This window comes from Lissotriton vulgaris, chromosome 1_1 (genome assembly GCF_964263255.1).
Source record: "Lissotriton vulgaris chromosome 1_1, aLisVul1.2, whole genome shotgun sequence".
NCBI lineage: Eukaryota > Metazoa > Chordata > Amphibia > Caudata > Salamandridae > Lissotriton > Lissotriton vulgaris.
Genome location: NC_141685.1, coordinates 985,230,397 through 985,257,863, shown reverse-complemented (window position 1 = coordinate 985,257,863; position 27,467 = coordinate 985,230,397). Strand labels below are relative to the sequence as shown.

At 49.0% G+C, this 27,467-nt stretch overlaps 1 protein-coding gene across 3 annotated transcripts in view; it reads left to right on the top strand.

The window, feature by feature from the left end:
* PNPLA6 (patatin like domain 6, lysophospholipase) overlaps window positions 1-27,467 on the top strand; it is a 354,753-nt gene that overhangs the window by 213,733 nt on the left and 113,553 nt on the right. For all 3 annotated transcript variants that reach the window (XM_086960602.1, XM_086960584.1, XM_086960592.1), the window contains exons 19-21: window positions 23,401-23,524; window positions 24,291-24,404; window positions 26,682-26,757. In XM_086960602.1, coding sequence (XP_086816728.1) covers window positions 23,401-23,524; window positions 24,291-24,404; window positions 26,682-26,757 — 314 coding nt within the window. The remainder of the gene's footprint in view (window positions 1-23,400; window positions 23,525-24,290; window positions 24,405-26,681; window positions 26,758-27,467) is intronic.

Genomic DNA, 27,467 nt, shown 5'->3' with positions numbered 1-27,467 from the left:
CTGTATCCGCAAGATAAGCCTATACATGTAAGTACAGAATTACTATTCCTAGCTCCACATCCACATATTTTGATGTCTCTCACTGCTCAGTAAAGCGCTGAGACAAATCTACCCTCTCCTCCCCATGAGAGTTTGTTGTATTTGTTTTAGCATTGCTGTTTGTTCAGACCGCTCTGGGAAAAGAAGCCCAAGTATCCTGAAATGTTTCACCGAGTCTAGTATAGTGCAAGAATTACCCTTTTTGCACTTTAAAATCTCCCAGGGTCTCCTAAAATGTGATAATTTGCCAGCAGAGAAAAGGTCAACTGTTTTCCTACATCCTCCTATTATCTCTTTAGTGACATTCCTGTCTTTTCTGGTTTTTTAAAGGATGACAAGCCCCAGAGGGGAAGTTCTTATGCCAAATAAATTTTATATGGAAGGGAGGTTGATTAGTAGGAGTCAGGAGCTGGGCCCACCACCCACCCATTGAACTATCAACCGGTGGATAGAACTATTTTTGTTTCCAAGACTTGGGAAAAGTTGGTTACCATCTAACTGTCACGATTCACTCCCTGTGCTCTCGTACCCACCACTAGGTGGCCACATGGTGGGACTTTCCAGTCTTCTAATAAGCTTCCAGACCCTACCCTGCATGCATATCCTGACTTCTAGCCATTTGGGCACTTATTGGGAACTGACATCCATTCCCAATCCATGCCGTGTTTTGTGAAAGCCAGCCTGCTTATACCTGAAGCCAGCCTACTCATGCCTGAAACTCTATTACCCAGAATTCCCTGCTCACTGCTTTGTCTCCACCCCTGCAGGCCAAGGATGGGTTGAGGAATTCAGCTCACCTGTGGCTGGCTGCTGCTAGCCTGCTCATGCCTGCTGCATGTGATTACTGTGAAATCGTATAAGCCCCAGCTACCTTCAGGCCAAGGTTGGTCATTGTTCCCCTTTATTATTATTTTTTTTTATAAAAAAATAAAAAAAATAAAGGGGAGTGTGGGGTAAAGTGCTCAGGAGCTTCACATGGTAAGACTGAAGCTCAGTAAGTTTCTCACCCACAATTGCTGTTACAGATACTGACTGCAAATACCCACATATAGGATATGCATGCAAAGGCAGGGTCTGTGGAGCTTATATCAATGGCAATGTTATAAATGCAACTCAAAGACAATACTCACAGTGAACAAGAACCACCACCTAGGTAGTCAGCTGTGCCCACGGATCCTGGCGATCAAACAGAAACACGCAAGTCAGTAACAGCAAGGGGGTAGAACTAAACTCTAGCACAATAGACAAGACAAGGAGCTAGCAAGGAGGAGTGCTTAACAGGAAAGGAAGGAAATCGCAGGGCACACTTGGCAGAAAGCAGGTAACAAACATACAAGGTAACACAAGCAAGACAGAAGAATAGAAAGACAGCAAACTAAAACTGGAAACAAGGAAATAGGAAAAAAAATCCAGGGACTGGAAAGGGATATATAGAAGGGGAGGCTACAAGGGTGTACTAGAATAGTGCAGGTTAAGGAATCAAGAAAACAAAGTAGCATAGAAGGAGGTGCTGAGCAGGAACAAGAATTGAGCTAAAGCTCAGGAGTCTAGGTAGCACCGCAGGCAGTGCTAGTACAGGAATAGGGAATTACTAAGGCTTTAGGAGTCAAGGTAGCACTGCAGGCAGTGCTAGTTCAGGAACAGGGAATTAGCTACAGCTCAGGAAACAAGGAGTCAAGAGAGCACTGCAAGCAATGCTAATCAGGAACAAAGAATAGCTGAAGCCCAGGAACAGGAACAAAGAATAACTATAGCGCAGGAACTCAGGAAAAAAAGGTAGCACTGCAAGCCGTGCTAATTCAGGAGAAGGGAAACTGCTGCAGTTCAGGAACAAGTAATACTAAGGCTCAGGGGTCAAGGTAGCACTGAAGGCAGTGCTAATTCAGGTACAAGGAAAACAGCAGCAGGTCAGGAAAAAGACATAACTAAAGCTCAGGAAACAAGAATAGCAAAATCTCAGGGAGCACTGGAAACCACGATCGGTCTCACCGGTAAACCGCCACAATGACCAACCTTGGCCTGAAGGGAGCTGGGGCTTATAAGAGCATACAGTAATCACATGCAGTAGGTGTGAGCAGGCTAGCAGCAGCCAGCCACAGGTGAGCGGAATTCCTCCACCCATCCTTGGCCTGCAGGGGTGGAGACAAAGCAGTGAGCAGGGAATTTTGGGTAGTAGAGTTTCAGGCATGAGTAGGCTGGCTTCAAGTATAAGCAGGCTGGCTTTCACAAAACCCGGCATGGATTTGGAATGGATGTCAGTTCCCAATAAGTGTCCAAATGGCTGGAAGTCTGGATATGCATGCAGGGGAGGGTCTGGAAGCGTATTAGAAGACTGGAAAGTCCCACTATGTGGCCCCCTGGTGGTGGGTACGAGAGCATAGGGCGCGAATCGTGACACTAACTAACATACCGTTTGGGGGAAACAATCACCTAGAAGACCTTCAGTTAGATTTCAGGTGTCTGTTTGGTTTTCAGTGGTCACCTAATTAAGGAAGCAAACTATTTGGCTATATCTTGCAGTTATCACATTCAGCATCGTTCTAGATTGCACCCTAATCTGTTGGAGGAAGTTAGGTTGAACCCATTGTAGGCCATTGGTTGGACTATTGTTGTTTCATTTTTTGTCTGAGTATCTTACAAAGCTATATACGTCAACTGAGGTGCCTGTGGATGGCTCTCTTCCTTCTTGGTGCTGTATCATAGTGCTCAAACTTGGTAAGGGGATGCTGGAGGACTGGGACTTAGGAACTTTCCTTCAGGAGCAACTGCATATCGTGCAGGTCAATGCCCCTGTAATCCATGGCTGTGCGAGTTCAGTCTGGCGGGGCTTGATGTTGGTGCTCACTGTGGGCACACCCAACATGGAGGATTGTCTATCCATTGGTGCTGTATACAATAATAATAACTGTGGGTCTAAAGAAACTCAGAGCTCTGTGTTCTAAATGTGTCTAGTCCACTACATTATACGCTTGGACCCATCACTGTGTGATATGGATACCCATCAGTTACACTTTCTGGACCGTCCTATTTATCATCATTTGGGCCAGTCTCACCAAGCGGTATGTCCACAACGTACAAACAGTACACTTAGTCGTTTGTAACTGAAAAGCAGTGCACAAAGAATAAGTGAAAGTGAGTGATTAAAAATGGATAGTGGGTGCAAAAATGACTTTAATGGAAAGCAATCCACATCCAAGATTAAAAAACGTGAAGTACAAAATAACAGTAGTTTGGAACAAATATCTACGGCATGTATAGAAAGGTCAACATGTTTCTGCGGTTACAGTACTGATTGTATCACCTGCTTCTTCAGGACCAAAGTTATATTTTGCTACTGCTTCAAAAAAGTGCGTGTGTGTATAACAGAAATAATACAAATGTTAGGATATCACCTGAATAGGCCTTCTCAATGCTCCTGTTTAGTAGAAGCTGATTGCCACAGGCAAGAGAAATCATGTGTAGACGACACATATAGAAGAAAACAGAGAAAAATAGGACAACACATTAGTGAAAGTTATCTATACTGAGTTTCAACAACTAACATTATTTGTGTACTTGCATATCTCCAGTACAAAACCCAACCATTCTTGATTTAAATGTGCCTCTCACTGACCTAGAGTTTGAGAGACCGGCGCCGCTCCTCGCCTGGCCACAGCTCAGGAAATAGGGGCACCGCTCTATATTTAAAGAAAGTGTACCACAAAAATAACAGTGAAAAAACTCAACCAGACCGCCGAATCTCAAGCAATAGACCGTTACAATTAAACAAAAGTCATCAACATCTCTTTTAGCACATTGCGTCATTTCTTATTTGTTAAGGTTGCTAAATGGATGTTGTGCCGCCAAACAGGAAGATAAAAACAATCCATTGTGGAAGATATATTTTGAAAATAAGTGTCAAAGCACCACACACCAAACAGGTATCAGAGGATACTGAAACTGAAATGACGCTTCTAAAGTCGGCTCTTATAGCATATTGCATCAGTTTTAGTTGTAAAAGGTGCTAAACACAGATAAATGTAGTGCTACCAAAAGAGAAAGTAATCGAATGCATTGAAGACAGAGTATTCCGATTACGAGTTTCAAAGTGCCAAACACCGAGTCAGAATCCGAGGGTATTGAGACTGTAATGACGCTGCCATTGTCAGTTCGAGTTCATAACGTCGTCGGAACTTAGCGCATAACCCAGTTTGCATAGCGCGATTAGTTAACCTACCTATCCGTCGATACCCCAGTCAGGCGTCTGCGCTGTACGGGGAGGCACCGGGAGATATTTACATGTTGCTTTTCTAGATGTGGAAATGCCGTGACAGTGCCCGTGCGCATGCGCCGATCCTGGCGACGACTAGCTACGTGTATCATCAGCGTCCGGAGGGATCATGGGAAATGTAGTCAACGGACTGAATTGCGATGTAATGTAGTCGAGCTAGATCTTATCGAGACTACAAACCAGTTTCAGGCGTAAATCGCCAGTGAAAGGAATCAGTGTTTAAATGTATTGGCACTAAAACATCAAAAACAAACAAAATGATGTCACCGGCCTAGCTTTACGAGTGAAGAATCACGTGTTAAAATAATTGACACATACCCGGACCTTACCTCTGTGTTCATTTGGGGCAATAATTACGGTTACGATGTCATGATTGGTCCAAGTATGAGACCTGATGTTAGTCAAACAGTATTACTAGTGCTGATAGCCAACGATTATTACAACGCTCAATGGGTAATCGACGATATTAGAGTAGTCGTAAGTGGGTAGGTCTATCACTAGACACCCATGGTCAAATGTGCAGCTAGTGTTTATGAGCAATACAATAGTGTCAATCGACGCTAAGGTTGGTCGAGCATATAGGCATTCTCTCAGTTGTCTTAGGGACAGTGTATAAGATCTAGCGCCATCTAAGGCGAAAAATCCTGACAGCCTGTCAGCTCAAACCGGAGATGTGGTACTGGAGGTCAAACAGGGATCACCTTATAATGAAGTCCAGGGAATATCTTCGTTGAGAACATTTTTGTCTGTATTCAAACAGTACACCCATTTCTGCTCCAATTTGAAAAGATGTTTTGTAATATCGGTAACATGCGGGGGGATCCGTGGTTGTTCCAAAACGGTCCAAGAAAAATCTGTAGGTGCGTGTCCTACCTCTAAGAAATGGTTAGTGAGGCGGGTCGCTTGCTTTTTGCATCGGATCGTACTTTTATGCTCCGATATCCTTAATTTAATTTTTCTTGTCGTCATTCCCACATATTGTAAGGGACAAGGGCATCTGATGAGCTAGATGAGGTTGGAACTGTTACTGTTAGTAAACTGTTTTTGTTCCCAACGTCTTGGAGTCCCTATGTCAATGCTTGTGGAGTGGGTTGTTTGGGCGCATGCAGCACAATTCCCACAGGGGTGGTGACCCTCGACCGGTGGCAGATCCCATAGTGTTCCCACTTGGTGAGTTTTCTTTGGTCCTGGTCTAGTGTGCACTAGCCGATCTTTGAAGCTTGGTCCTCTTTTGTACGCAAACAATGGTATAGGAAGATTGTCAGGGCCAGTGTTGAGGATCCTCCAGTGTAGTTTTACAATCTTTTTGATTGCATTGGAACGTGTATTAAAGGTGTTTACAAACGCTATCCTCTCATTTTTTGGTTTAGGAGAAGTCACTTCCAATAGTGATTCACGATTGTTATTAGAAGCTCTTTTTTTGGAGTCTCGGATCAATTTTTTAGGATATTTCTTGTCGCGGAGACCTCGTTCAAGTTCTCCCGCATGTTTGTAGAAGCCCTCTTTGGTACTGCAGTTGCGTTGAATGTGCAAAAACTGACCGAAGGGCAGGTTGTCCCGGAGCGCCTTTGGATGACAACTGTCATATTGAAGCAGTGAGTTACGTGCAATGGGTTTCTTGTACAATTCAGACACCAAGCCCCCTGTGGTAGCCGTAATCCGAAGATCCAGGAATGCCAAGGTAGTTTCTGAGAATTCAATGGTAAAACGTAGGAACGTGTTCTGCTTGTTCAGCCACAAATGAAAGGCCTTTAGTTCGGTTTCAGTTCCACGCCACACTACTAGAATATCATCCAGGTAGCGTTTCCAAACCCTTAACGATGGTAAGTAGGGATTCGTAGGTGATAGTACACGATCTTGTTCGAACTTGTGAACATAAAGGTTTGCTAGGGACGGGGCAAAAACACTGCCCATACTAGTCCCTGATGTCTGGAGGAACATCGGAAGATACCGGAGTGATGGAGTCCCAAGTTTGTTCCCGTAATAGCATCTCAACCACCTCTAGTGTCTCGTTTTGTGGTATTGAGGTGTAGAAGGACTCTACATCAAAGGATACCGGAATATTCAAGTTGGTGTCAAATATTCGGTAGAGTTCTCAGCAGATCCTTCGTATCTTGGATGTATGTTGGCATCAATTTTACCAGGGGTCGCAGAAAGATGTTGACGAATGTCGATAGCAGTTCCAAGATGGAACCGATATCGGAAATTATGGGTCGTCCTGGTTGAGGGCGTTGCTTTTTGTGAACTTTCGGGAGCACATAAAAATATGGCATCACCGGATTTGAAGTACAGAGAAAAGAGGCCTCGTTTGCCGTGATCCAGCCTTCTGACAGTGCCTCCTCATTGCTGCCATTTCTGGGATTCCGATGAATCGGGTATTGCACTTCGACTCAGAATCTGAAGTGCATGACCCCCTGGACAATGTCCTCTGCTTCACCTATGCCCCAATGATTCACTAAAGTAAGAGTGCCATTCACTGCTTGAGGTCACAAGAAGTAAGGTGGCTGCTGCAGTCCTTGTACTCTACTGCTTCTAATTGCTTCTCTCTGCAGATCTGAAGCCTAGCTTCTAGCCTTCTGATGCACTGTAGCATGAGGAGGGCTTTGAAACAGATGTCAGCTAGAAATATCAGGTGGCTCTCTTCTCTACACAGTATGTACCGCCTATTCATGACTCTTGTCCCTGATAGTTTATGTTTAAAGCCTTTTATTGAAAGAGTACACAGATAGAAAAAGACATTCAAGCGATGATATTGGTGCTGTAACCCCGGGAGCCCATCTCAAGGTAGCGTCAGGTACCCTGCAATTGTAGTAGAGGCTATGTGAGCTCCGCTCCCATGCGCATAACATTAAGCAACACCCTGAGGTAGAAATAAACTCTCTGTACCCTTCCCATTTTAAAGAAACTGTCCCCCCCAATTCCCCCCCACCCTGTCCCCCCTTCCCTCCCTCGTTACCCTGGTCCAGTGCCTTGTTCAGCTAAACTTACATAACTCTGCCAACACCCCTCCCCCCTCGCGCTTCCCGGCCTAGTGATTGTTAAGCAGTGTAGTCTATCGGCAAAGTAAGTCTCAGTAATCTCAGGTACCTCGGACATGTTAGTTCCCTGAACTCGGTGGCCAGTAGTGCATGGAAGGGTTGCCACAACTCCTCGAATTGATCCACTTCCCCAGCCATCATAAGCGATAGTTTCTCCATGCCCAGGACATGCCACAATCTATGCAGCCAACCCGTGATGGACGGAACAGTGGTAGTGCGCCAGTGTATTAGGATGTTTTGAACCGCGGAGCCCAGTGCTATGGCAATTTGTCTACCCCTGCGTGGTTTCAGTGGATACATCAACCCGTTAGGTAAGCCCAACAGGACGTATGCTGGGAAGCGGGGCAACTCTATCTCAAAGTGGGCGTCGATCTCATCAAGCACCTCCTTCCAGTAAGGATGTAATAGCGGGCACTCCCACAGGACATGTGTCAGGGTACCAGGTTGCCCACACTCCCGCCAACAGGTATTATCAATATGCCTATTCATCTCAAGCAACCGTTCCGGGGTGTAATACCAGTATGTAGACACTATGGTGAATGTTTCAGTTAGTCCTATATGATATGCGGAGTGTCGTGCGCGGTACGAAATCTGGTCCCATTCTTTATGGCTCAGTGTTCTACCCAGCTCCCAGTTCAAGCGTTCTCTACCAGGGTTATGAAAGTGGGTGGGAGGGGGGTTGTAACATTTTGTAAAGATCCGTGATAAGCTTTGCATCCGAGGCGCGCGCCACCAACCATTTCTCGTACGGCAGCAACTTCCTGTCTGCCAATTTCGCACCTGTGGCTGCAAAGCCCAGTGTCGCACCTGCCAGTAGCGCATCCTGTCTGTCTCGGATAACCGATACTCCTCTTTGAGACTCTGAAAAGGGAGAACTCCGTCTGACCCGTACAAATGGAAAAGAGCCCTGCATCCGGCAGCACGCCAGTGTGTGAAGGCTCCCGGGGCAGTCCCCGGCGTGAAGTCCGGGTTGTCTGCAATAGGTGTAAACGGAGAGGGGAACGTGGTGAGCTTGTGTGTTTTGTTAGTAACGTCCCAAACCCTCAGCGGAACCCGCGTAACAAAAGATGCGTAGAGGTTCAGAGGGCGATGCGTTCTACGCAGAAAGGGCACCTCCTGTAAGGGACGGCCCGCCACCGCCTGATCCTGAAAGAGCCAGTGCTTGTCTGACTCCCACCGGCTCCATTCCACCAGGTATCTCAGCTGCGCCGCTTGGAAATATTTGCGCAAGTCTGGGACACCCAGTCCCCCGACTCTGGTGCCAACGTGGAGAGATCCCTCTTTATCCGGGGTTTGCGGCCCTGCCAAACAAAGCGGGATAAAACCGCCTGCGTCTGCTGGATCCAACCTTTTGGTGGCTGCAACGGCAGCGCCCGGAATAGGTATAAGATCTGGGGGAGGACCGTCATTTTAACCGCCACCACCCTCCCAAGCCATGATATCACGCCTTTACTCCATCTCCCCAGTTCCTCCTTAATCTTCCTACTCAGAGTCGCATAATTAGCTGTCACCATTGCCTGCAGCGTGGGTGCCAACAGGATACCCAAGTACTGGACTTGGCGGGCCGACCAATGCATGGGGAAGAGACCTTGTAACTCCCGTCGTGTTGCAGGTGTCAGAGAGATGTCTAGGGCCGAAGATTTCCCCATGTTCATTTTGAATCCCGCCACCTTTGAAAAGGCCTCCAGTTCGCCAATGCACGCGGGCAGAGCATGCCTCGGTTCTTCTAAGGTCAGTATCACATCGTCCGCATAGAGGCTGACCGTGTGAATATATCCTCCCATTTGCACGCCAATCGCGTCCGGGTTCTGCCGTATTCTCTGGGCAAATGGCTCCATGTACATAGCGAAAAGGAGTGGGGATAATGGGCACCCCTGTCTGGTGCCTCGTTCAATGCAAAACCTCTGAGAACTACAACCATTCACCCGCACCACTGCCGACGGGAACCGGTAGCAATTAAACACCAAGGAGCGAAATTTTTCGCCGATGCCCATCCTCGCCATTACCCGCTTCAAATAAGGCCAGTGCACCCGGTCGAACGCTTTTTCAGCGTCAACCGATAGTAGCATTCTTTCCCCGGGGACCCGGGAAGCCTTCTCTAAGATATGTACTACCCTCTTGGTGTTATCCACCTTCTGCCTCCCGTGCACAAAGCCAGCCTGATCCGACTCCACCAGACCCGGCAGATGGAGCGCCAGGCGCGCCGCCAGAATTCCCGTGTACAGTTTGAGGTCAACGTTTTAAAGGGAAATCGGTCGGTACGAGCTGCATTGGGTCCGGTCCTTCCCTGGTTTAGGTATGACCGACACCGTGGCTTGCAGGAGATCAGGTGGGATCGCCCCCGGTTCGGAGAAGGAATTAAACAGCTTAGTCAGTATGGGCGCCAGTGTGGCACTGAACGTTCTATAGAAGAGTGCCGTGTAGCCGTCCGGGCCAGGGGCCTTACCATGTTTAAGCCTGGAGATGGCAGTAATTACCTCCTCAACCCGGATCTCCCTTTCGAGATATTCCGTTTGAGACGGTGCTAGGGTCGAGAGGGTGACTGAGTCCAGGTAGTCCTCCGACTCCTGCGCCATCAGGCTCTCCCCTGTGTATAATTCGGCATAAAATCGACGGAAAGCCTCGGCTATCTGAGCATCATCTGTGACCAGCCCGTCATTCCCTGCCGCAATCTCCTTCACCCGGTGGCGTTCGTGGGCCACCCTAAGTTTGTTCGCTAGAAGGCGGCCACACCTGTCTCCCCGTGTAATAAGCATGTTATGGTCGTAGTGACGCATATTCCGCCCTATCCATATCCAAAGATGACAGGAATTTCCTCGCTGCCTTCAACTGCTTCCAGATCCTGGGGGCTCCTGTGCGACGGTGCACCTCTTCAAGTTCCCTGACTTTTCGCGTGAGCTCGTCCCGTTTCTGTCGCCGATCCCTATTCTCTGCCGAGGAGACCGCAATGAATTCCCCCCTGACTACCGCCATAAGCGCGGCCCACTGGGTCGCCACTGAGGTGTCTGTGTTATCATTGTGTGTTTGGAAGTCCCTGATCGCCTCCGTGATGCGCTGCACAAATGTTTTCCTATGCAAGAGGGTGTCTCTGAGGCGCCAGACCCCACGGGGGCCTGATCAGCCGGCAGAGAAAAGTTCCCCGAGACCGGCGCATGATCTGATAGAGAGATGACCCCCCACCTCCGATGTCGTAGCCAAATCACGGACCGGACCGGTAACTATGAGGTGGTCCAACCTGGCGTATGTCTTGTGTGCGTGAGAATAGAAAGAGTAGTCTTGGTCTGTGGGATGTAAGTGGCGCCAAAGATCATGAAGATCCATGTCTACTAGTTGGGATTTAGCTAACTGTGATATCTCTCCCGTCTGTGGGGAACGCTGGGCCGACCTGTCCACAGCCGAGTCAAACACCACATTCAAGTCTACACCCAAAATAATGTGTCTGTCCGGGGACGCTGTTATGTCCACTAGCGCTGATCGAAGGAAGCTGTCCTGATGTTCATTCGGACAGTATATCGTCCCGATGGTAAACGTCAGGGCCCCTAGTTTGAACTTGTGCGCTAAGAGTCTCCCGTTCTGCTCTGCAAACTTGTGTAGTACCTCCCCCTAAAGGATTTAGACACTAAAATCGCCACTCCAGCTGTTTTGGTGGTGTTCGAGGAGAAGAACTGCGTGGGGAATATGCGGGATCGTAGTCTATGGCAGTCCCGCGTGAGCAAATGGGTCTCCTGGAGGAGACAGATGTCAGCCTGCGTGTTCTCCAGCAAGGATAGGACTGCCCTCCTCTTAACAGGGTTGTTAAGCCCCTTAACATTAAGGGTCGCCACCTTAAGGGTCGCCATGGAGAATTAGAACGGAGTGACACATGCAATGGTTCCATGTCAGTGAGGGACGGCCTGTGGGCCTCAACAGCCCAAAGCTCCCCATCGGGGCATCGCGGAAGCATCAAGAGCACTGAACGGACCGTACCCACCCCTCCCCCTACCCAACTCCCAACCCCACTGTCCCCCAACTCCCCAACTCTCCCTCCTCCCACACCCCTCCCGTTCCCCCAACTCCCCCCCACCCCCTCCCAAACCCCTAACACCTTCCGAGAAATTGTCCCAGCCATGTCCTATCCGGACAAGTACGTGGTAGAGTATCGAAGTGGACGTCCAGCCACACCCTTCCTCCCTTCGCTCCCTCCCTACCCTCCATGGCCCCAGGCCTGCGATAACAGTAATGCAATGTCGTTCTCCCCCCCGAGCAGTCTTACGCTGTTAGCGCGACACCCTCATGCACCGCAGTGTCTCTGGATGCTGCTTGGATGGCGCTCGCCATGTCGGCCCGGATGGCGGGCGAGCTTGGACGCTGGGATGCCGCCGACGTTCTGCGCCTCGAGACCCTGCGCCATCCGTCCTCTGTCGCGCGTCTCCTACGTGGCGTGGCGGAGTCCTCCTCCTCCGCGGTGATCCCTAATACCTCGCACGTGTCCTGTAGGGACCTCAGCTGATGCATCTCACCGTTCCATTTGAAAATAAGGCGGAAAGGATGACCCCATGAGTAGGACGTTTCATGTTGTTTTAGGAAGTCCATTGCGATTTTAAACGCTTTACGCTTTTGTAGGGTGATCACGGACAAGTCCTGATATAAGGCCCCAGGGTGCCCTCGGAAGGCCAGTGAAGGTTTTTTCCGGGCCTCCGCCATGATTCGTTCTTTCAGTGGGAAATCAGGAAGAAAGGCCAATATGTCCGGGGGTGGGGCTGTAGCACGCCTCTGGGGACCCACTCTATGAGCTCTATCAATCCTTATCGGAAAGTCCGCTGCTTCACCCAATATGTCTCTGAAGAGCTCCCGTAGGTATCCCGCTACATCCGATCCCTCTTCCGTCGATGGAATTCCCCGGACCCTTATATTATTCCGCCGAGAGCGGTTTTCCAAGTCCTCATTATGTGCTTGGAGGTCCATCTGTTGGTCCCTCAGGCGCAGTACTTCTTGTTGTAGCTGCGTGATTTCCTCGTCCTGCCTTTGTGTAGAGCTTTCTACTGTGGCCACTCTCTCTCCTAGGCTATCTACCTCTCTCCGGATTTCACGGACTTCCCCGGCCACTTCCTGTTTTAGCGTTTGAAAATGGTCTCTTAACGTGCCGAAAAGCGACTCCAAGAAAGACCTGGTGACCGGAGGTTCACCGCCTCCTGCTGAGTGAGAGCCACTCGCCGCACTCGGTGATGGCTGATTTCTGTCCCCCCTGGTCTGGGATCTGCCGAGCATCTCAGGGAGCGTGCGCTCATTTTTTTTACTGCCTTTCTGGTTCGCCATCTTGTCTGCAGGGCAGCTTCGCCGTCGACAGTTACTGCGCCAGACCAGGCTTCCAGGCTCCGGCCCCACTTGTCTCTTCCTGATGGGGTCGACGTAGTCCTCTTCAGTAGTGCTCACCTGCCGGGTCCCCAGGCTCTGGGAATGTCCTCTTTAGCCCGGACACCACTGTCGGCCCTCGGCAGCGTAGCGAGCAAGTGCTGGGCCCAGACCTCAACCGCCGACCACGTGGCTCGGTCACCGCACTGCTGGAACCAATTCCTCCTCCTGGCTCCCTCCTCGACGACCGCTGCTGCGGTCTTCGGTCAGCCGACCATCCTCAAAGCGTCTCTTAAGGGCACGGTGCACACAGTAGTCTGCCGACCCCCTCCTCACCTCCCAGGGCGTCTATGGCGGGCCTTCTGCAGGTCCTTTCACCGCCCTCGGCGTAGTCTCGGGTTTCCTCCTTGTGTGACCTCGGGGTCCGGTGTAAGTCGCCCTTGGTCAAACGCCTCCAGTGCGGTTCCTTGGTTGGTCCCTGTCTCAGGTCCCGTCGCTGCAGCTCCTGGTTCCACCTATGCTTCCAGCGGCACCTCCCTTTCGGCCCGCAGAGCCTCCGATCATCTAGGCCGCAGCCGCGGCCTCGAGTTGTGGCGGGACCGTCAACAAGGGGAGGGGCCTCCCGGCGGGCAGCTGGCGCCTTTCAGGGTCTCCCAGCACCGTCGTGGCGCCCAGGTGTACCACCGCTTTCTTCCACAGTGCTACCGCTGGCTTCTGTGGGCGTCGGGGAGAGATCCCTTCCCGACCCCGGCTCGGTCGCTGTCCGCCTCCGCTTCCGGCCTCGGCGCCGATCAGTGCTGTGGTCTGGCCTCCGCTTCCCCGGCCACCTCAGAGCTGGACTTCGGTCCTGGAACAGCCTGGCCGGTTCCTACACCTTCCCCACTCGGTCCTGTGCCAGAGGGGGGGAGAACAAGCGATTTAGAAGGCTCGGGCTAGGGCTGGGTCGGGAGCTCCGTGCGAAAGCGTCTCCTCACTCCGCCATCTTGGCCACGCCCCCTTGTCTCTGATAGTTTAGTGCATACTAGCTATGGTTGTTATACCTGATTTGCTGATCTGATGTCTGTGTCTAGGCTAAGCCTTAAAGCTGTGGCAGATGGGCTTATTATTCTCTGTTCCCCCTTGCCTACAACCTTTTTCCATAAGAATAGCTGCAAGTAACAAGGTGTGGATGATTAGACCTACTTTCTCCATGCCAAGATGACATACTCCCAAGAAGAACGATTCTTTGTATCTTTGTGGAGTCAAAATAGACAGCACATTTTCCCACCATGCGCAACCTCCTAATTGAACTTTCTTCTTGTATATGAAAACAGCCCAGAGATGAGTGTGCATCGTCAGGATGACGCGGACGACCAGCTCTTGGGGTGATCAATAACTAACGTAGACCTGGTCAGCTGTCTAAAATCACTAAAGGATGAGGATGAAAACAACAATTCCTTAGAAGTGCAGTCCAACTCATCTGAAATTGGTAGAACCACAAAGGATTTGAAAGCAGACGTAGCTTCTCTTTACTAGAGGGTAGAGGACAATGAAGGGGCAGTTCAACTCTACAGGAAGACATACCACTGAATAAAGAAGTCATTGATAGTCTGCTGTGATGTCCTTTGAGAAAAGCAAAGTCTTGGAAAATTGCCACTGAAGAAACAACCTAACTACCAAACATCTGATCGGGAGCACAGTGGATGATGACCTGAGGCCTTTATAATAGTGTCTGTTCACACAGCTTTCTTCGAAGACACATATTGTTACAAGTTTACATGGTTGGGACCAGAATTGGGACCCTTAAGAGATGTGAGAACATGGTCCCAAGGAGTTTTGTAATGAAAGTTTATTGATGTCAGGTTAAGGAAATATTTTGGTCATATCTGTTGCATTTATGGTGTCAACAACAGCAACAACCAATAGCAACAAAATAAAATTAAGGAAGGACTGCTTGGGTTAATCTCATCCTCTGTTGATTGCTTGAACTGCATTTCAGATTGTGACTTTTCACCCACTGTGCCATTTCCAAGCAGATACCAGCCACTTGCAAATCAGTCTTAGTCCCACTTCAATAGGCACAGTCCAGCCTGAACTGTAATGCCAGGTACCCCCTCCCGGGATTTAAACATAAACAACTCTTGACCAGTTGTTGCCTTCATAGTAGGGTATAGCTTGAGCCAAATGGCACATTGAGGATAGGGTGTAAGTCTGGGCGTACCTGTCGCACTTAGAGCATTACGTGCAACAAACAACAAAGTGTGAATACCAGTGGCAGAGATTAAATCATGTATTCCATATATCACTTTTTTGTTCTCCTGGATTGCCACTCTAGTGCGAGGGAAATGTGCAGACCTGGTTCCTGTGCTCACTCTGTCACAGGATCAAAGCTATAGTTCACTGATAAGGTCTAACGAGGCCAAAACCAGTCTGGGATTGTTTGTGTCCCCTTTCTGAGGTGATTTGGCCTGGCAGTTTAGGCTGGACGTTTCCTGTTGGAGCAGAACCAAAGTTGATTTGCATATGGCTTGTTCCTTTCTGAGATGGCATGATGGGCAAAAAAACGATGAACTGAAACGCAGCCAGGGTAATTATTGGTGGCTGAGATGAATCCAAGCATTCCATCCATCACTTGTTTGTTTTCCTCAGGATTTTGAAATTGGGCTTCTTCTTACTCAAAAAAAGGCTGATCATGGAGGAGAAATTTAGGTCTGTTAAGGACATCTTTCTGGATAACAATTTGTATGACACATGTCCGTGCTGAAAGAAGTTTATTGTGACAGAGGCTTTATTGCAAAAAAGGAGAATCTAAAAAGGTTAGAAAGCTTGAACTTCATCTGAAGAAGATAGAAGCAACTGATAGCCTATCTGGCTCTAAGATAAATTGGGCAAACTACAAACAGTGAGTGAGCAGCTAGATACCCTCCTCTCCCACAAGGCTGAATTATTCATCTTTAAGACTAAGCAACTATATTATGAAATAGAGAATATGCAGACAATTTTTTTTCGCAACCCTGACAGGCACATGATGCTAATATGAACTGTAAGTGGTCAAAGTAGAGTTTTTGTTGGTCATTCATAGATTCCTGCTTTAGAGGTGTATAAGGTAGAGAGCAAGTCTTTCAAATCCTGTATTGAATGAACATGGTGCTGAAGAAGCTTAGTAAATTCAAGGGCAAGGACTCTGGGGTATGTTGAAGGAATTATGTGCTAGTTCTTTCCTGCAATTCTTATATGAAAACCTACTAGAACTGAAACTGACCTACCAGACGCAGAACAGTGGGTATATTATAACTATTTGGTTGTCTGTACTCACTTCTCCTGTCTTGCCATGATCGTGTCATCTACATTCAAGACAGTATTGTGGCAAAGTCTTTGTCATTTTCTGATATGGTTCCATAACATTTCTACAAGTACAGTCTCTTGACATAATTAATGTTCTTTCGGTTTATTTTTCTATATGCTTAGATGTTGTCTGTGCTGAATTCAGTGTGGTGGGGGTCATTATAACGTTGCATTGATAAGGTCTCATGATGCAGACTTTTGTTTGAAGATTGGAAATGCAAAAGTTCAATAAACAGATTAAAAAAGACGAATTTACTTCCTTACAAGTAGGAGGAGAGTTAGGTTTCAGACTCTTACTATGGTGTTCAGGATAGTGCACTTAGGCAGACATGCCTTTTGGTTGCCCAGGCTTTAAACATTGCCACAGCAGGACTCAGATATCAAGGTAAGGGTTGGCTAGAGATTCACAGGGTGAGAAAGCACATTATCCAGTATTTGGGTGTCTTTCATAGATTCACATGCCTGAATCATTCCCCGTCGCCGAGACGGGAGCCTCCGGTACATAAAAAAGTAATGTCCTAAGGACATACATAGAGAATATAGGCCGAAGGGCCTCCCCTTTGGGGCCTTTCCACGTCCTTATGTAAAAAGGACCGAACTCTCATCGTTAGCCAATCAGCTCCGACCTCCCTCTAGAACCTTCCCGGGAGGAGCCTCAGTCCCTCAGATTTTTCTACCGCACGTTGTGCTAGGGAGTCTCCAACCTGAGCTCTTCAGGTTTTCCAAAATTCGAAGTCTCAAACTTCGCCGAAATTCACTTTGTCAAAAAAGGATTTACCCTATCATCGACTACATGTCGGAACCTACTAAGAAAGCTTCGTCCATGGCGGACTCACAGAAGAAAGCCCTTCTAAGGGCCTGTTCCTCCTGCGGCAAGCAGCGGATTCAAGCGGAGGACAAGCACGACCTGTGCTTATATTGCCTGTACCCTGACCACGTCACTGACAAGTGTAGGGGTGTAGAGCCTTCCCAAAGAAGACGGTTAAGGAAAGGGAAAGTCGCCTTCGCGAATGGCTCGACAGGCTTAAGGTCCGAGACACTCTGGAATCTTCCGAGGGTAGTGTCTCCGCGACCTCCAAAGTCTCCAAGAAGAGACCCAGGGTGCAGTCCCCTGGTGAGACAGACACTCCTCCTAAGAAGGCGAAGAAGCCTTCGGAGGCACGCTCCACCACCTCCTCCGTGTCTGTTAAGGACGGCCAGAGGTTCAAGAAGCCCGCTCCATCTACTAAGCGGACCACCTCGGTCACGACCACTGCGTCGACCACTACGGCCTCATCGCCCTCCGCGACGGCCACGTCGACCACCACGGCGTCCTCAGGAGCACCGGTCTCCTCGACCATTCCTCTGAAACCTTCATCTAATACGAAAGCGGCCTCTTCGTCACCTAAGAGGTCTAAATCTACAGGTACGCCTTCGCAAAAACCACATCATACCGAAGGCTCGTCACCTAAGACATCGACGTCAAGTTCGTCTCCTAAAACGTCGAAGTCAAGTTCAAAGAGCACACCTTCGACAAAGATATCTCTAGTCCAAGGCCCTGCCGTCAGTAAGCCGGCGAAACCCTTATCCCCGCAAAATTTGATGCCATTGACCCTGACGGAGGTGCCCAAATCACCAACACACACGGCAGGAGCGCCATCTTCACGCATGTCGCCGGAAGAGACCCCGGCGCCATCTTGGAAAGAATCGAGATTGGTCGAAGTCTCTATTCACTCGATTCCAACGCCCTCGGTTCGCCCAACGGTGGACTTAGCACCCGAGCAAGAACAGGACACACTCCAAAGTGAGGAGTCCGACGAAGAACAGGAGGTTCACGAAGAACACCAGGACGTCCACGGGATCCGGGACGAAGTTATATATCAAGGCAGCTCCCTGAACGTCGACACGGTGAACACCCCGATGATCTGTTTGCCACTGTCTCTGGTCAACGATTTGAAATCCCTGGTGCAGGACTATAAACAACGGTTCCCGGACGCAGACAGCGGTGCCCGGGTACCGGTCACCCAAGCGCAACCGTCAGCCTCGCACCCTTCCGCTCCCCAGGCCCGTCCTCGGAGCCAACTCCGACCGCAAACCCAGGCGGAGGACTCATCGGAAAGCGAGGAGGATGAGACGGACTTAGAGGAAGGCGAAGTGCAAGACGTCGCCTCGGACCACAGAGACGAAGATGCTGCGTCATCACACCATTCGTCTACCCCGGCATCCCCACGACCGCGCCACTCTGAAGCGGCGGACGTGGGAGGTTTCCACAAACTGGTGGACAGAGCGGCAAAGAGGTTTCACATGGCAGTGGAATCCGCGGAAACGGAATGCTTCCTCCATGATTTCAAGGAGCACACCCAGAAATCGGCCAAGTCTATTCCTCTTATAGACTTTCTGTGGGAACAGGGCAAGAAGCTGATGCTCACGCCTGCTTCGGTGCCTGCGGTGGTTCCGCGCCTAGACAAAAAATATAAGGCCCCGAACTCCGCACCTGCCTGCCTGACCGGCCACCCCAAACCGGACTCGGTTGTCACCCAGGCGGCCCAAAAACAATCCCGCAACCCCTCCTCGCCGCTGTCTGCGCCCCCGGACAAGGAAGGACGGAAGCTGGACACCATAGGCAAGAGGTTCTCCACCACAGCCGCCATGTCCATCAAGGTGGCAAATTCCATCGCCCTCCTTGGCCGCTACAACCGCCAGCTATGGGAAGACATAGCTCCCTACCTCCAAGGCCTGCCGACCACAGTCCAGGACGAGGTGAAAGCTCTGCTAGCAGAAGGACAAAACTCCGCGGCAGAAATTATCGACTGCGCCATCGACGCAGCCATGACGGGATTCCGCCAGTTGGCCGGGGCTGCCGTGCTCCGCCGCCAAGGCTGGCTCAAAGCGACGTCTTTTCGGCAGGAGGTCCAATCTAAGGTGCTGGATATGCCGTTCGATGGTCAATTCCTCTTTGGGGAGAAGATAGACGAGGCACTCCAGGCCATCAAAAAGGACACCGACACGGCAAGGGCTCTGGGCTCCCTCCAGTCCCGGAACCAATCCTTTCGAGGGGGCCGCTCCAGAGGTCAGTACTCCTACAGAGGTTCCTACCAAAACCGGTCGTCCTATTCCTACGGCAACAGGAACCAGCCCCAGCAAAAACAACAGTCCCGACAGTCATCCTATGGGAGATCGTCCTTCAGAGGCAAATCCGCCAAGAAGGGCACTGGCGGCCGCCAGTGACCATTTACTCCAGCCAGTCCCACCACCGTCTCAATCCTTTCGAATTGGGGGAAAACTGACCCACTTCCTCCACAATTGGCAAAAAATCACTACGGATCGGTGGGTACTACATATAATTCAATTTGGACATTCCCTCGAACTGGTCAACACCCCTCCCAACACCCCTCCGCTGAAGCGTGCTCACAAACACCTGCACCTCCTTCTCCAGGAAGTCTCCGCCATGTTGGTCAAAGGAGCCATCGAACGAGTCCCAAAGTCCCAGAAGGGGAAGGGTTTTTATTCCCACTTCTTCCTGGTCCAACAGAAAGGGGACAAGTGGAGGCCGATCTTAGACCTCCGGGCGCTCAACGCCTTCCTGAGGAGTCAATCCTTCCGGATGGTCACACTCCAGGAGATCCTGGGAGCACTGGAGAGAGGAGACTCGATGGTCTCCCTGGACTTACAGGACGCCTACTACCATATCCCCATCCTCGTCAGGCACAGGAAATACCTACGGTTCGAAATAGCGGGCCGACATTACCAGTTCAAGGTCTTACCGTTTGGCCTCAAATCTGCCCCACGTATCTTCACGAAGTGCTTGGCGCCAGTGGCAGCCTTCCTGCGACAAAGGGGTCACCAGGTGTTCCCCTACCTGGACGACTGGCTGGTGAAGGCTCCTTCCCCGGAGGACACGTTGGCTTCCTTCAACGCCTGCAGCGCTCTTTTCCAACAGCTGGGTCTGACGATCAACCTCAAAAAATCATGCACTACTCCATCGACGAGAATCACCTTCCTAGGAGCGACCCTGGACACGGAGCACGCGAAGGCTTTCCCCTCAGAGGACAGGATCAGCAAAATACTGTCTCTGGCCGCGGCGGTGGCCAAGAAGCCTCGCCTCAAGGTCCGGACGTTCACGTCCTTGCTAGGGATGATGTCTTCATGCATTCTCCTCGTACCGCACTGCAGGCTCCGCATGCGCCCCCTGCAGGAGGCGCTGGCGAGACAATGGAAACAGTGTTCCGGCTCATTCGACGACATCGTCACGATCACACCGGCCATCATAAAGGCCCTTCTGTGGTGGAGAAACAAGACACACCTGACGGCCGGCTTGCGGTTCCTCCTGCCGCCGGCACCACTGGTCATCACGACCGATGCCTCGCTGGAAGGTTGGGGCGCAGTGCTGCTGGACCTTCGAGTCAGCGGCAAATGGGACGCCCAGGAGAAACAACTTCACATCAACCTCCTGGAACTGAGAGCAGTGTATCTAGCCCTACAGGCCTTCCTGCCACGTATCGGCACTTCCCCTGTGCTCGTCAAAACAGACAACACCACGACGATGCACTACCTGAACAAACAAGGGGGAACGCGATCTCTCTCTCTCTCACGAGAATCGCAAAAAATCTGGAACTGGTTGGTGGCGCACGGCCTCTCCCTCAAAGCGGAGTACGTGCCAGGGAAGGACAACACCATCGCGGACGCCCTCAGCAGGCAGGCCTCTCTCTCCCACGAATGGGAACTCAACGGCGACACGGTGGCCCACGTCTTCTCACAATGGGGCACCCCGAGGATCGATCTCTTCGCGACGGCAGGGAACGCCAAATGCCGCAGCTACGCAAGCTGGCATCCCCAACGGGGGTCGCTGGGAAATGCTTTTTCCATCGGCTGGTCCAGCGTGTTTGCGTACGCTTTTCCTCCGTTCCCGATGATACCGAGGCTCCTCCGGAAGATGAGGACGGAACCGTGCACGCTGATACTGATTGCTCCGTACTGGCCGAGACAACATTGGTTCTCGGATCTACTTCGCCTGTCCATCAGGCCCCCGATTCACCTGCGACAACACCCGAACCTCTTGACAATGTCCGGAGGCCAAGTACACCACCCGAACCTCCGTTCGCTCAACTTATCGGCCTGGCTCCTGAGCACCGTGAGTTCGGAGACCTAGATATACCGCAGGACTGCAGGGCAGTACTAGCCAAAGCGAGGGCGGGCAGCACGACCAAGACCTACTCGCTGAAGTGGAAGAGGTTCTGCGTGTGGTGTTCGGAACACGACCTACACCCCCTCCGGGTCACCCCAGTACAGCTGCTTCCGTACCTCCTACACCTGGCTCAATCGGGGCTGGCTCACGCCTCCATTAAGGTTCATCTGGCTGCAATTTCTAGGTTCACCAGGACTCCATCGGGACCCTCCCTCTGGTCCAGTCGACTGGTAAAACAATTTCTGAAGGGGCTCTACAGATCCTTTCCGAGGCCTCGGAAAGTCCCTCCTACCTGGCAGTTGAACTTGGTGCTCAACCAACTAATGAAACACCCATTCGAGCCCATACACCGGGCCTCGCTCAAACATCTTTCCTGGAAAACGGCTCTCCTGCTAGCCCTGACGTCAGCCAGACGGGTCAGCGAACTTCAGGCGCTGTCCATTCAGGAACCGTATCTCCAATTCAGGCCCGACCGAGTGGTACTCCGGCCCAACCCTAAATTCATTCCTAAAGTGCCGTCAGACTTTCATCTGAACGAACCAATTGTCCTCAAGTCGTTCTTTGCGGACCCTTCCACAGCAGCGGAAAGGGCGCTGCATTCCTTGGACCTTAAAAGGTGTCTCAAATTCTACTTGGACAGGACCAAAGACGTCAGGAAGTCTTCTCAACTCTTTGTAGCCTACAGCAACCCGCGCATGGGGTTGCCCTTGACAAAACAGAGCATCTCACGCTGGATTTCTTCAGCAATTGCTTTCTGCCATGATCAGGCCGGACGGCCTTTGACGGACCGAGTGGCTGCCCACTCGACCAGAGCGATGTCTACGTCAGCGGCGCTCTTCGCTGGAGTGACGATCCTGGACATCTGCCGAGCGGCGACATGGAAGTCCCCGCATACCTTTTCCAAGCACTACTGCCTGGACATCGAACTGCAGAAGGACGCTGCAGTGGGACAAGCGGTGCTGCGCCATCTCTTCCAATAAGGTGAGCCTTACCTCGTCCCGCCATCCAGGTATGCACATTCTTCATGGTTTTCTCTGCTATATGCATGACTGTATATTACCATGTTTCTCTCATGTATGCACATTCTTCATGGTTTTCTCTGCTAGATGCATGACTGTATATTACCATGTTTCTCTCATGTTGTCTGTAATTTATGCAGGCCTGCTACATCTGAGAATGTGCTTTACCACTATGCATGTATAACTGCTGGCTACTCTGATTCAGGCATGTGAATCTATGAAAGACACCCAAATACTGGATAAGAAATGCGTTACTTACCTGTAACAGCAGTTATCCAGTATTGGTGTCTTTCATAGATTCACATGCAACCCTCCCGCCTCCCCGGTAAGGACTCACGTACCTCTATGTCTACATTGCGACACCCTAGCTGGGTGCGTACGAAAATCTGAGGGACTGAGGCTCCTCCCGGGAAGGTTCTAGAGGGAGGTCGGAGCTGATTGGCTAACGATGAGAGTTCGGTCCTTTTTACATAAGGACGTGGAAAGGCCCCAAAGGGGAGGCCCTTCGGCCTATATTCTCTATGTATGTCCTTAGGACATTACTTTTTTATGTACCGGAGGCTCCCGTCTCGGCGACGGGGAATGATTCAGGCATGTGAATCTATGAAAGACACCAATACTGGATAACTGCTGTTACAGGTAAGTAACGCATTTCTTAGTTAGCAAATTTCTCTTAATGATGGGGATTAGATGGTGGATTGGGCTGACTTATTAGACTAGGAAGACAGACTCATCTGGTCACGTCATAAAAAAGGTTAAAGATATGCCAATTATGAGACTCTGAAGGCCGGAGACGATGTTTTGGGCTGGCGCTTGGACATTTTCTTCATTTGGTGCTTTGTTGAATGTTTTTGTCCTACGGGTGAGTTATAGTGTGAGATATATGAAGTGGAGTGTTATGGTAAAGGACTTTTTTGCCTTGGGGCTTTTTAAAGATTTTAGATTACTTACTGGAGTGTGGCTAAGTAGTCCCTAATCAGCTTCTTGATAAACGTTTGCTCCGATTCTTTCTATAACACACCACTGTTATGGTGTCCGGTTGCATACATATTTTCCTTAGCAGAGAGTGTTAGGGAGAAATGAGACAAGACTCATGACATGATGGCTATGAAGGTGGAAAGTGAAAATGCAGGCAAAGGGAAGAACAAATGTGTGGTTAGTATTCAATGCAACTGCAAGAGGTTCTTATTGTGATGCTTTGCATTTTCTATTAAGGCAAGGGGACCAGTCAGACTGCACGTACATTGTCCTCAACGGCCGCCTCCGGTCAGTGATCCAGAAGTCGAATGGGAAGAAGGAGCTGATAGGGGAGTACGGGCGCGGTGATCTCATTGGAGTGGTGAGTACATGTGCGTACAATCTGGACTTGGTGTCAAGTCATACACTAGCTCTAGTTTTGTATGAAACACACCGTTGCCGTAGTGGCTAGTTCCACACTGTACAAGCACCATAAATACTGAAAATTAAGTGAATATTTCATGCTTGGTAAGTCCACAACATTTTGGTGAAACACAAGACTTCTCAATTGAGTGGAGTAGTGGGGAGAAGAAGATGATGGTTGCATGTTTAAATACTTTGCCATTTTAATTGCCTCTGGTATAACCTAACATCATAGCTGGTCATAATCAGCCTTGAAAGTTATTCTACACTTTCATCTGAGCAGTGCTCCTAGAGACACTTGGCACTGGCTGAATGTTATGAAAAAGTCTTCACTGGAGACGAGGTCATCCAATTGGAAGTTCTCGTTCCCACGTCCTGCTATTTACAATCTTTCAAAATGGACATGTTACCTATCCATGGGTGTCAGTGAAGACTGCTAAAATCATGTAGTTTTTCATAAAGACTTGTGTGCTGAATAAAGTACTGTTTCAATCACTCACATGAAGATGGTTGAGACGAGCTGCTGTTGTTGAGAAAGCATTGAATAATGTGACATTGCAGTCTTTATTTCAGGCTATAATCGTCCACCTGCAACGTAGAATGCACTCTTGAATGCCGGACTAGTGTAGACGAGGGCATGAAGAGATCTCCCTATTTTTCCTTCTTTTCTCTTTAGCAAAGGTTGTATGGGATGTGATTTGCTTGAATTATTTCTCTTTATTTAGGTGGAAGCTTTGACACGACAGCCCCGGGCTACCACAATCCATGCTGTGAGGGACACCGAACTGGCCAAGTTACCTGAAGGGACTCTGAATAATATTAAAAGACGGTACCCTCAGGTGTGCAAGAGCCGCGCGTCTGAATGCACATTTACGAGTGATGGTAGAAAGTGTCTTGTCGATAGTGGCTCTATGCTTTGTGAGGGTGTTGTGCATGTTTGAGATCAAATGGTTCGTATCTGTATTTGCCTTTGTATGTGCATATGTCTCTGATTGGGGCCTAATTTAGTGTTTCTTTCATTTTACATTATCAGAGAAGTCTAATTTCCAGTGTTTTAGATGTACAAGAGTGATGGAGAAGAGGAGCTGGAAGTAGTTGTGGTACATTGACGGGATAACCTTTTCTTAAATAGCCTTGTTTTCTAAACTTTTTGGTGGCTGGGCATCCCGTTCTGGCTTTCGTAGGGAGCTCGCATGTCTAACATTCTGTCCTTTATGGGCCTTACATGGAGTTTCACTGTGATGATGAAGTTGGTGGATGACTTCAAGTTCTCAGATTGGGTTATGCTGCAAGTTTGCTCTTGTATATATTTTGATACCCCAACAACAAAGTTTGGTCTGTCAAGGTTTGGATCTTGGAATGAGACATTCTTTAAAAGAAATTGACAATTAGCGGCTGAGTTCAAACTTTTAGAGCACTTGCAGAACAGAGGTGCAGCAGTAATTATTCACATGGATTGGGGCCATGCAAGCCGAACTGCAGTGTAGCTGTGCCAGTTAAACTGAAATGGAGCTTAGACAGCCGAAATTACATTAAGCTTTGATAACTGACTTGAAATGGCGCTGTGCCACCAGACATGAAATGGAGTATGCCAAATAAAAATTAAAGGTGGCTCTACCAGCAAACTGCATACCAGACAAACTGAAATGGAGCCTTGCCCACTGAGCTAAAATGGAGCAGTGGCAAGTGAAGGTTAATGGAGCTGTAGAAGTTAAACTGACAGTGATCTGTGCCAGGGAAAATGAAACAGAATGATTGTAGGTAAATTGAAATGGAGCCATGCTAGCAGAACTCAACTGGGATAGCTCCAGCACAACTGAAATAGAGCTGTAGCAGCTGAATTGACCTGGAGCTGTGCCAGCTGAAATCAAACAGAGCTGTGCCAGCTCAGCTAAAATACATGTCTACAAACTGAATGCAGACGTGACTGTACCAGCTGAACTGAAATGGAGTTTTGCCATTGGAACTGAAATTGAGCTGTAGTAAATGAACTGAAATGGACCGTGGCACCCAAATTGAATAGGAGCGGTTAATAAATGAGTAACCAACACATCAGTCAGGGTATAATTATAATCCAACGGCAACTGATTATTGGAATTAATACAAATCCACTCAAAATCTATAGATACAAAGCTGACCTACTTAGCTCGCTACTAAGCACAAGCCTCATATTGCAATACATACACAATACATTCTCCCAGACCAGGATTGCTCTTGGTAGGATGTTTTGTACCGCTTTGTTCGCCATAAGTTGGCAGGGTATGCTCAGACGTGAGTCCCTTGCTCACTTTGCCACTGGATTCAAGCAAGCCGGGCTGAAGACGGCTGAAATGCCAGAAACCGGTCCTCGGAAGCTTGTTTCCGTTCCAGGGAAGGCATGGCTTGGCAGTTCGGGCTGGACTGTTCCTATGAGGCACAGGGTCAGACTGATTTGCATATGGCCATGTCTGAACTGAGGTGGCAGAGTGGGCTAAAGAACGGCGATGAATCCAACCCAGATCTTTTGACTGGGTGTGAGTGTTTGATTGGTTCAGATGCTCCGTCCATCACCACCCCCTTTTGGGCAACTAGACCAATGTTTGTATTATTTCTAATATAATTAACTAAAGGCGCGAATGAAGCTTTATTTTACTGTTCACCAACTGTACGAAGGTTGGAAGAAAGTTGAACTATACAGCCTTGCCATGTTTAGAGATACGGATAATCAGTATATCTGAAATTAAATAAAAATCAGACTTGAAACTTAAATCAGTCTGGTAAACATAAGGATAAAGTAGATTCAAGCTTTGAGTGGTATATAATTAATATTATGTGCAACAAGCATTGACATCCAATCTAAACAGACACTAACAAATGGAGTTGGAGGAGCTGGCATGAGCCATGATAATTTAGCAAAATCAAGTGAGGGTGTAGGAGCGGATAAAAACAGAGCTTTATTCACAAAGGGAAGCAGGGACACACCAGACGCAAAGAGGAAGGTCCCCCCACAACTGAGATGTGGCTAGACAGGGACGTGAGGGCAAACTCTGTGGTGAGGATGAAAGAGTTAACAATAGCCCATAAATGTTTGAGATAATAACAAGGGGGTAATTTGGGTTTCCTTTATGCCCTTGTAGGTTGTAACACGCCTGATCCATTTGCTTAGCCAGAAGATACTTGGTAACCTGCAGCAACTACAGGGCCCCTTTCCAGGTAAAATGAGCTTTTCTGTGATGTTGCCTGTTTTAAATGTATGATGTGTGTGCCTGCAAAAATGATGTAGCATTGTATCTTTGAAAGTGGAGCCGTAAACTCCTTACTATCAGTCAAAGGCACACGTATCTCTTGTTTATTCCTTGCATAAGTTTGGCATGGTAATATTTATTGGCGATCACAGGAGCTGAGCCCTAAGCCTTTCCTGTGCACACATTCTTCCTCACTGAAATCTTCTTCCTGAGGGCAAGACACCTGGTGAGCCCTGCAAACGGGCAAAAGGTTTTTCGCTAGGCTGAGAATTCTTTTAAGTTGTTGTTTTATTGATCAAGCAGCCTTTTGTGAACCAAACTGGTTTTTCATTTATAGCGTAGTGACTCTTTTGCATCTTAGCACCAGAAGATTCTTCTGCAGATTCGAGAAACTGTGTGGAATGACATGTAAACATACTGCCTTTAATGACTGAGGAAAGATCTAAGAAACACTTTTGTTACAGAAATTTAAGCATTCATCTGCTTTGTGGGAGATAAGGCTCTACTTCAGCAACTTTTTCTATACTTTGAGAGAAGTGTGACTTCTTACGATGGATAACACATGCCAGATAATTCTTGGTGCTTCAACGTTGTGACAGTCATATTGCTGTCAAACATCTGAGAATGGACATGCAACCTACCATGTGTAGCAGAAAATTCAGAAGGGGGCCTTGGAAC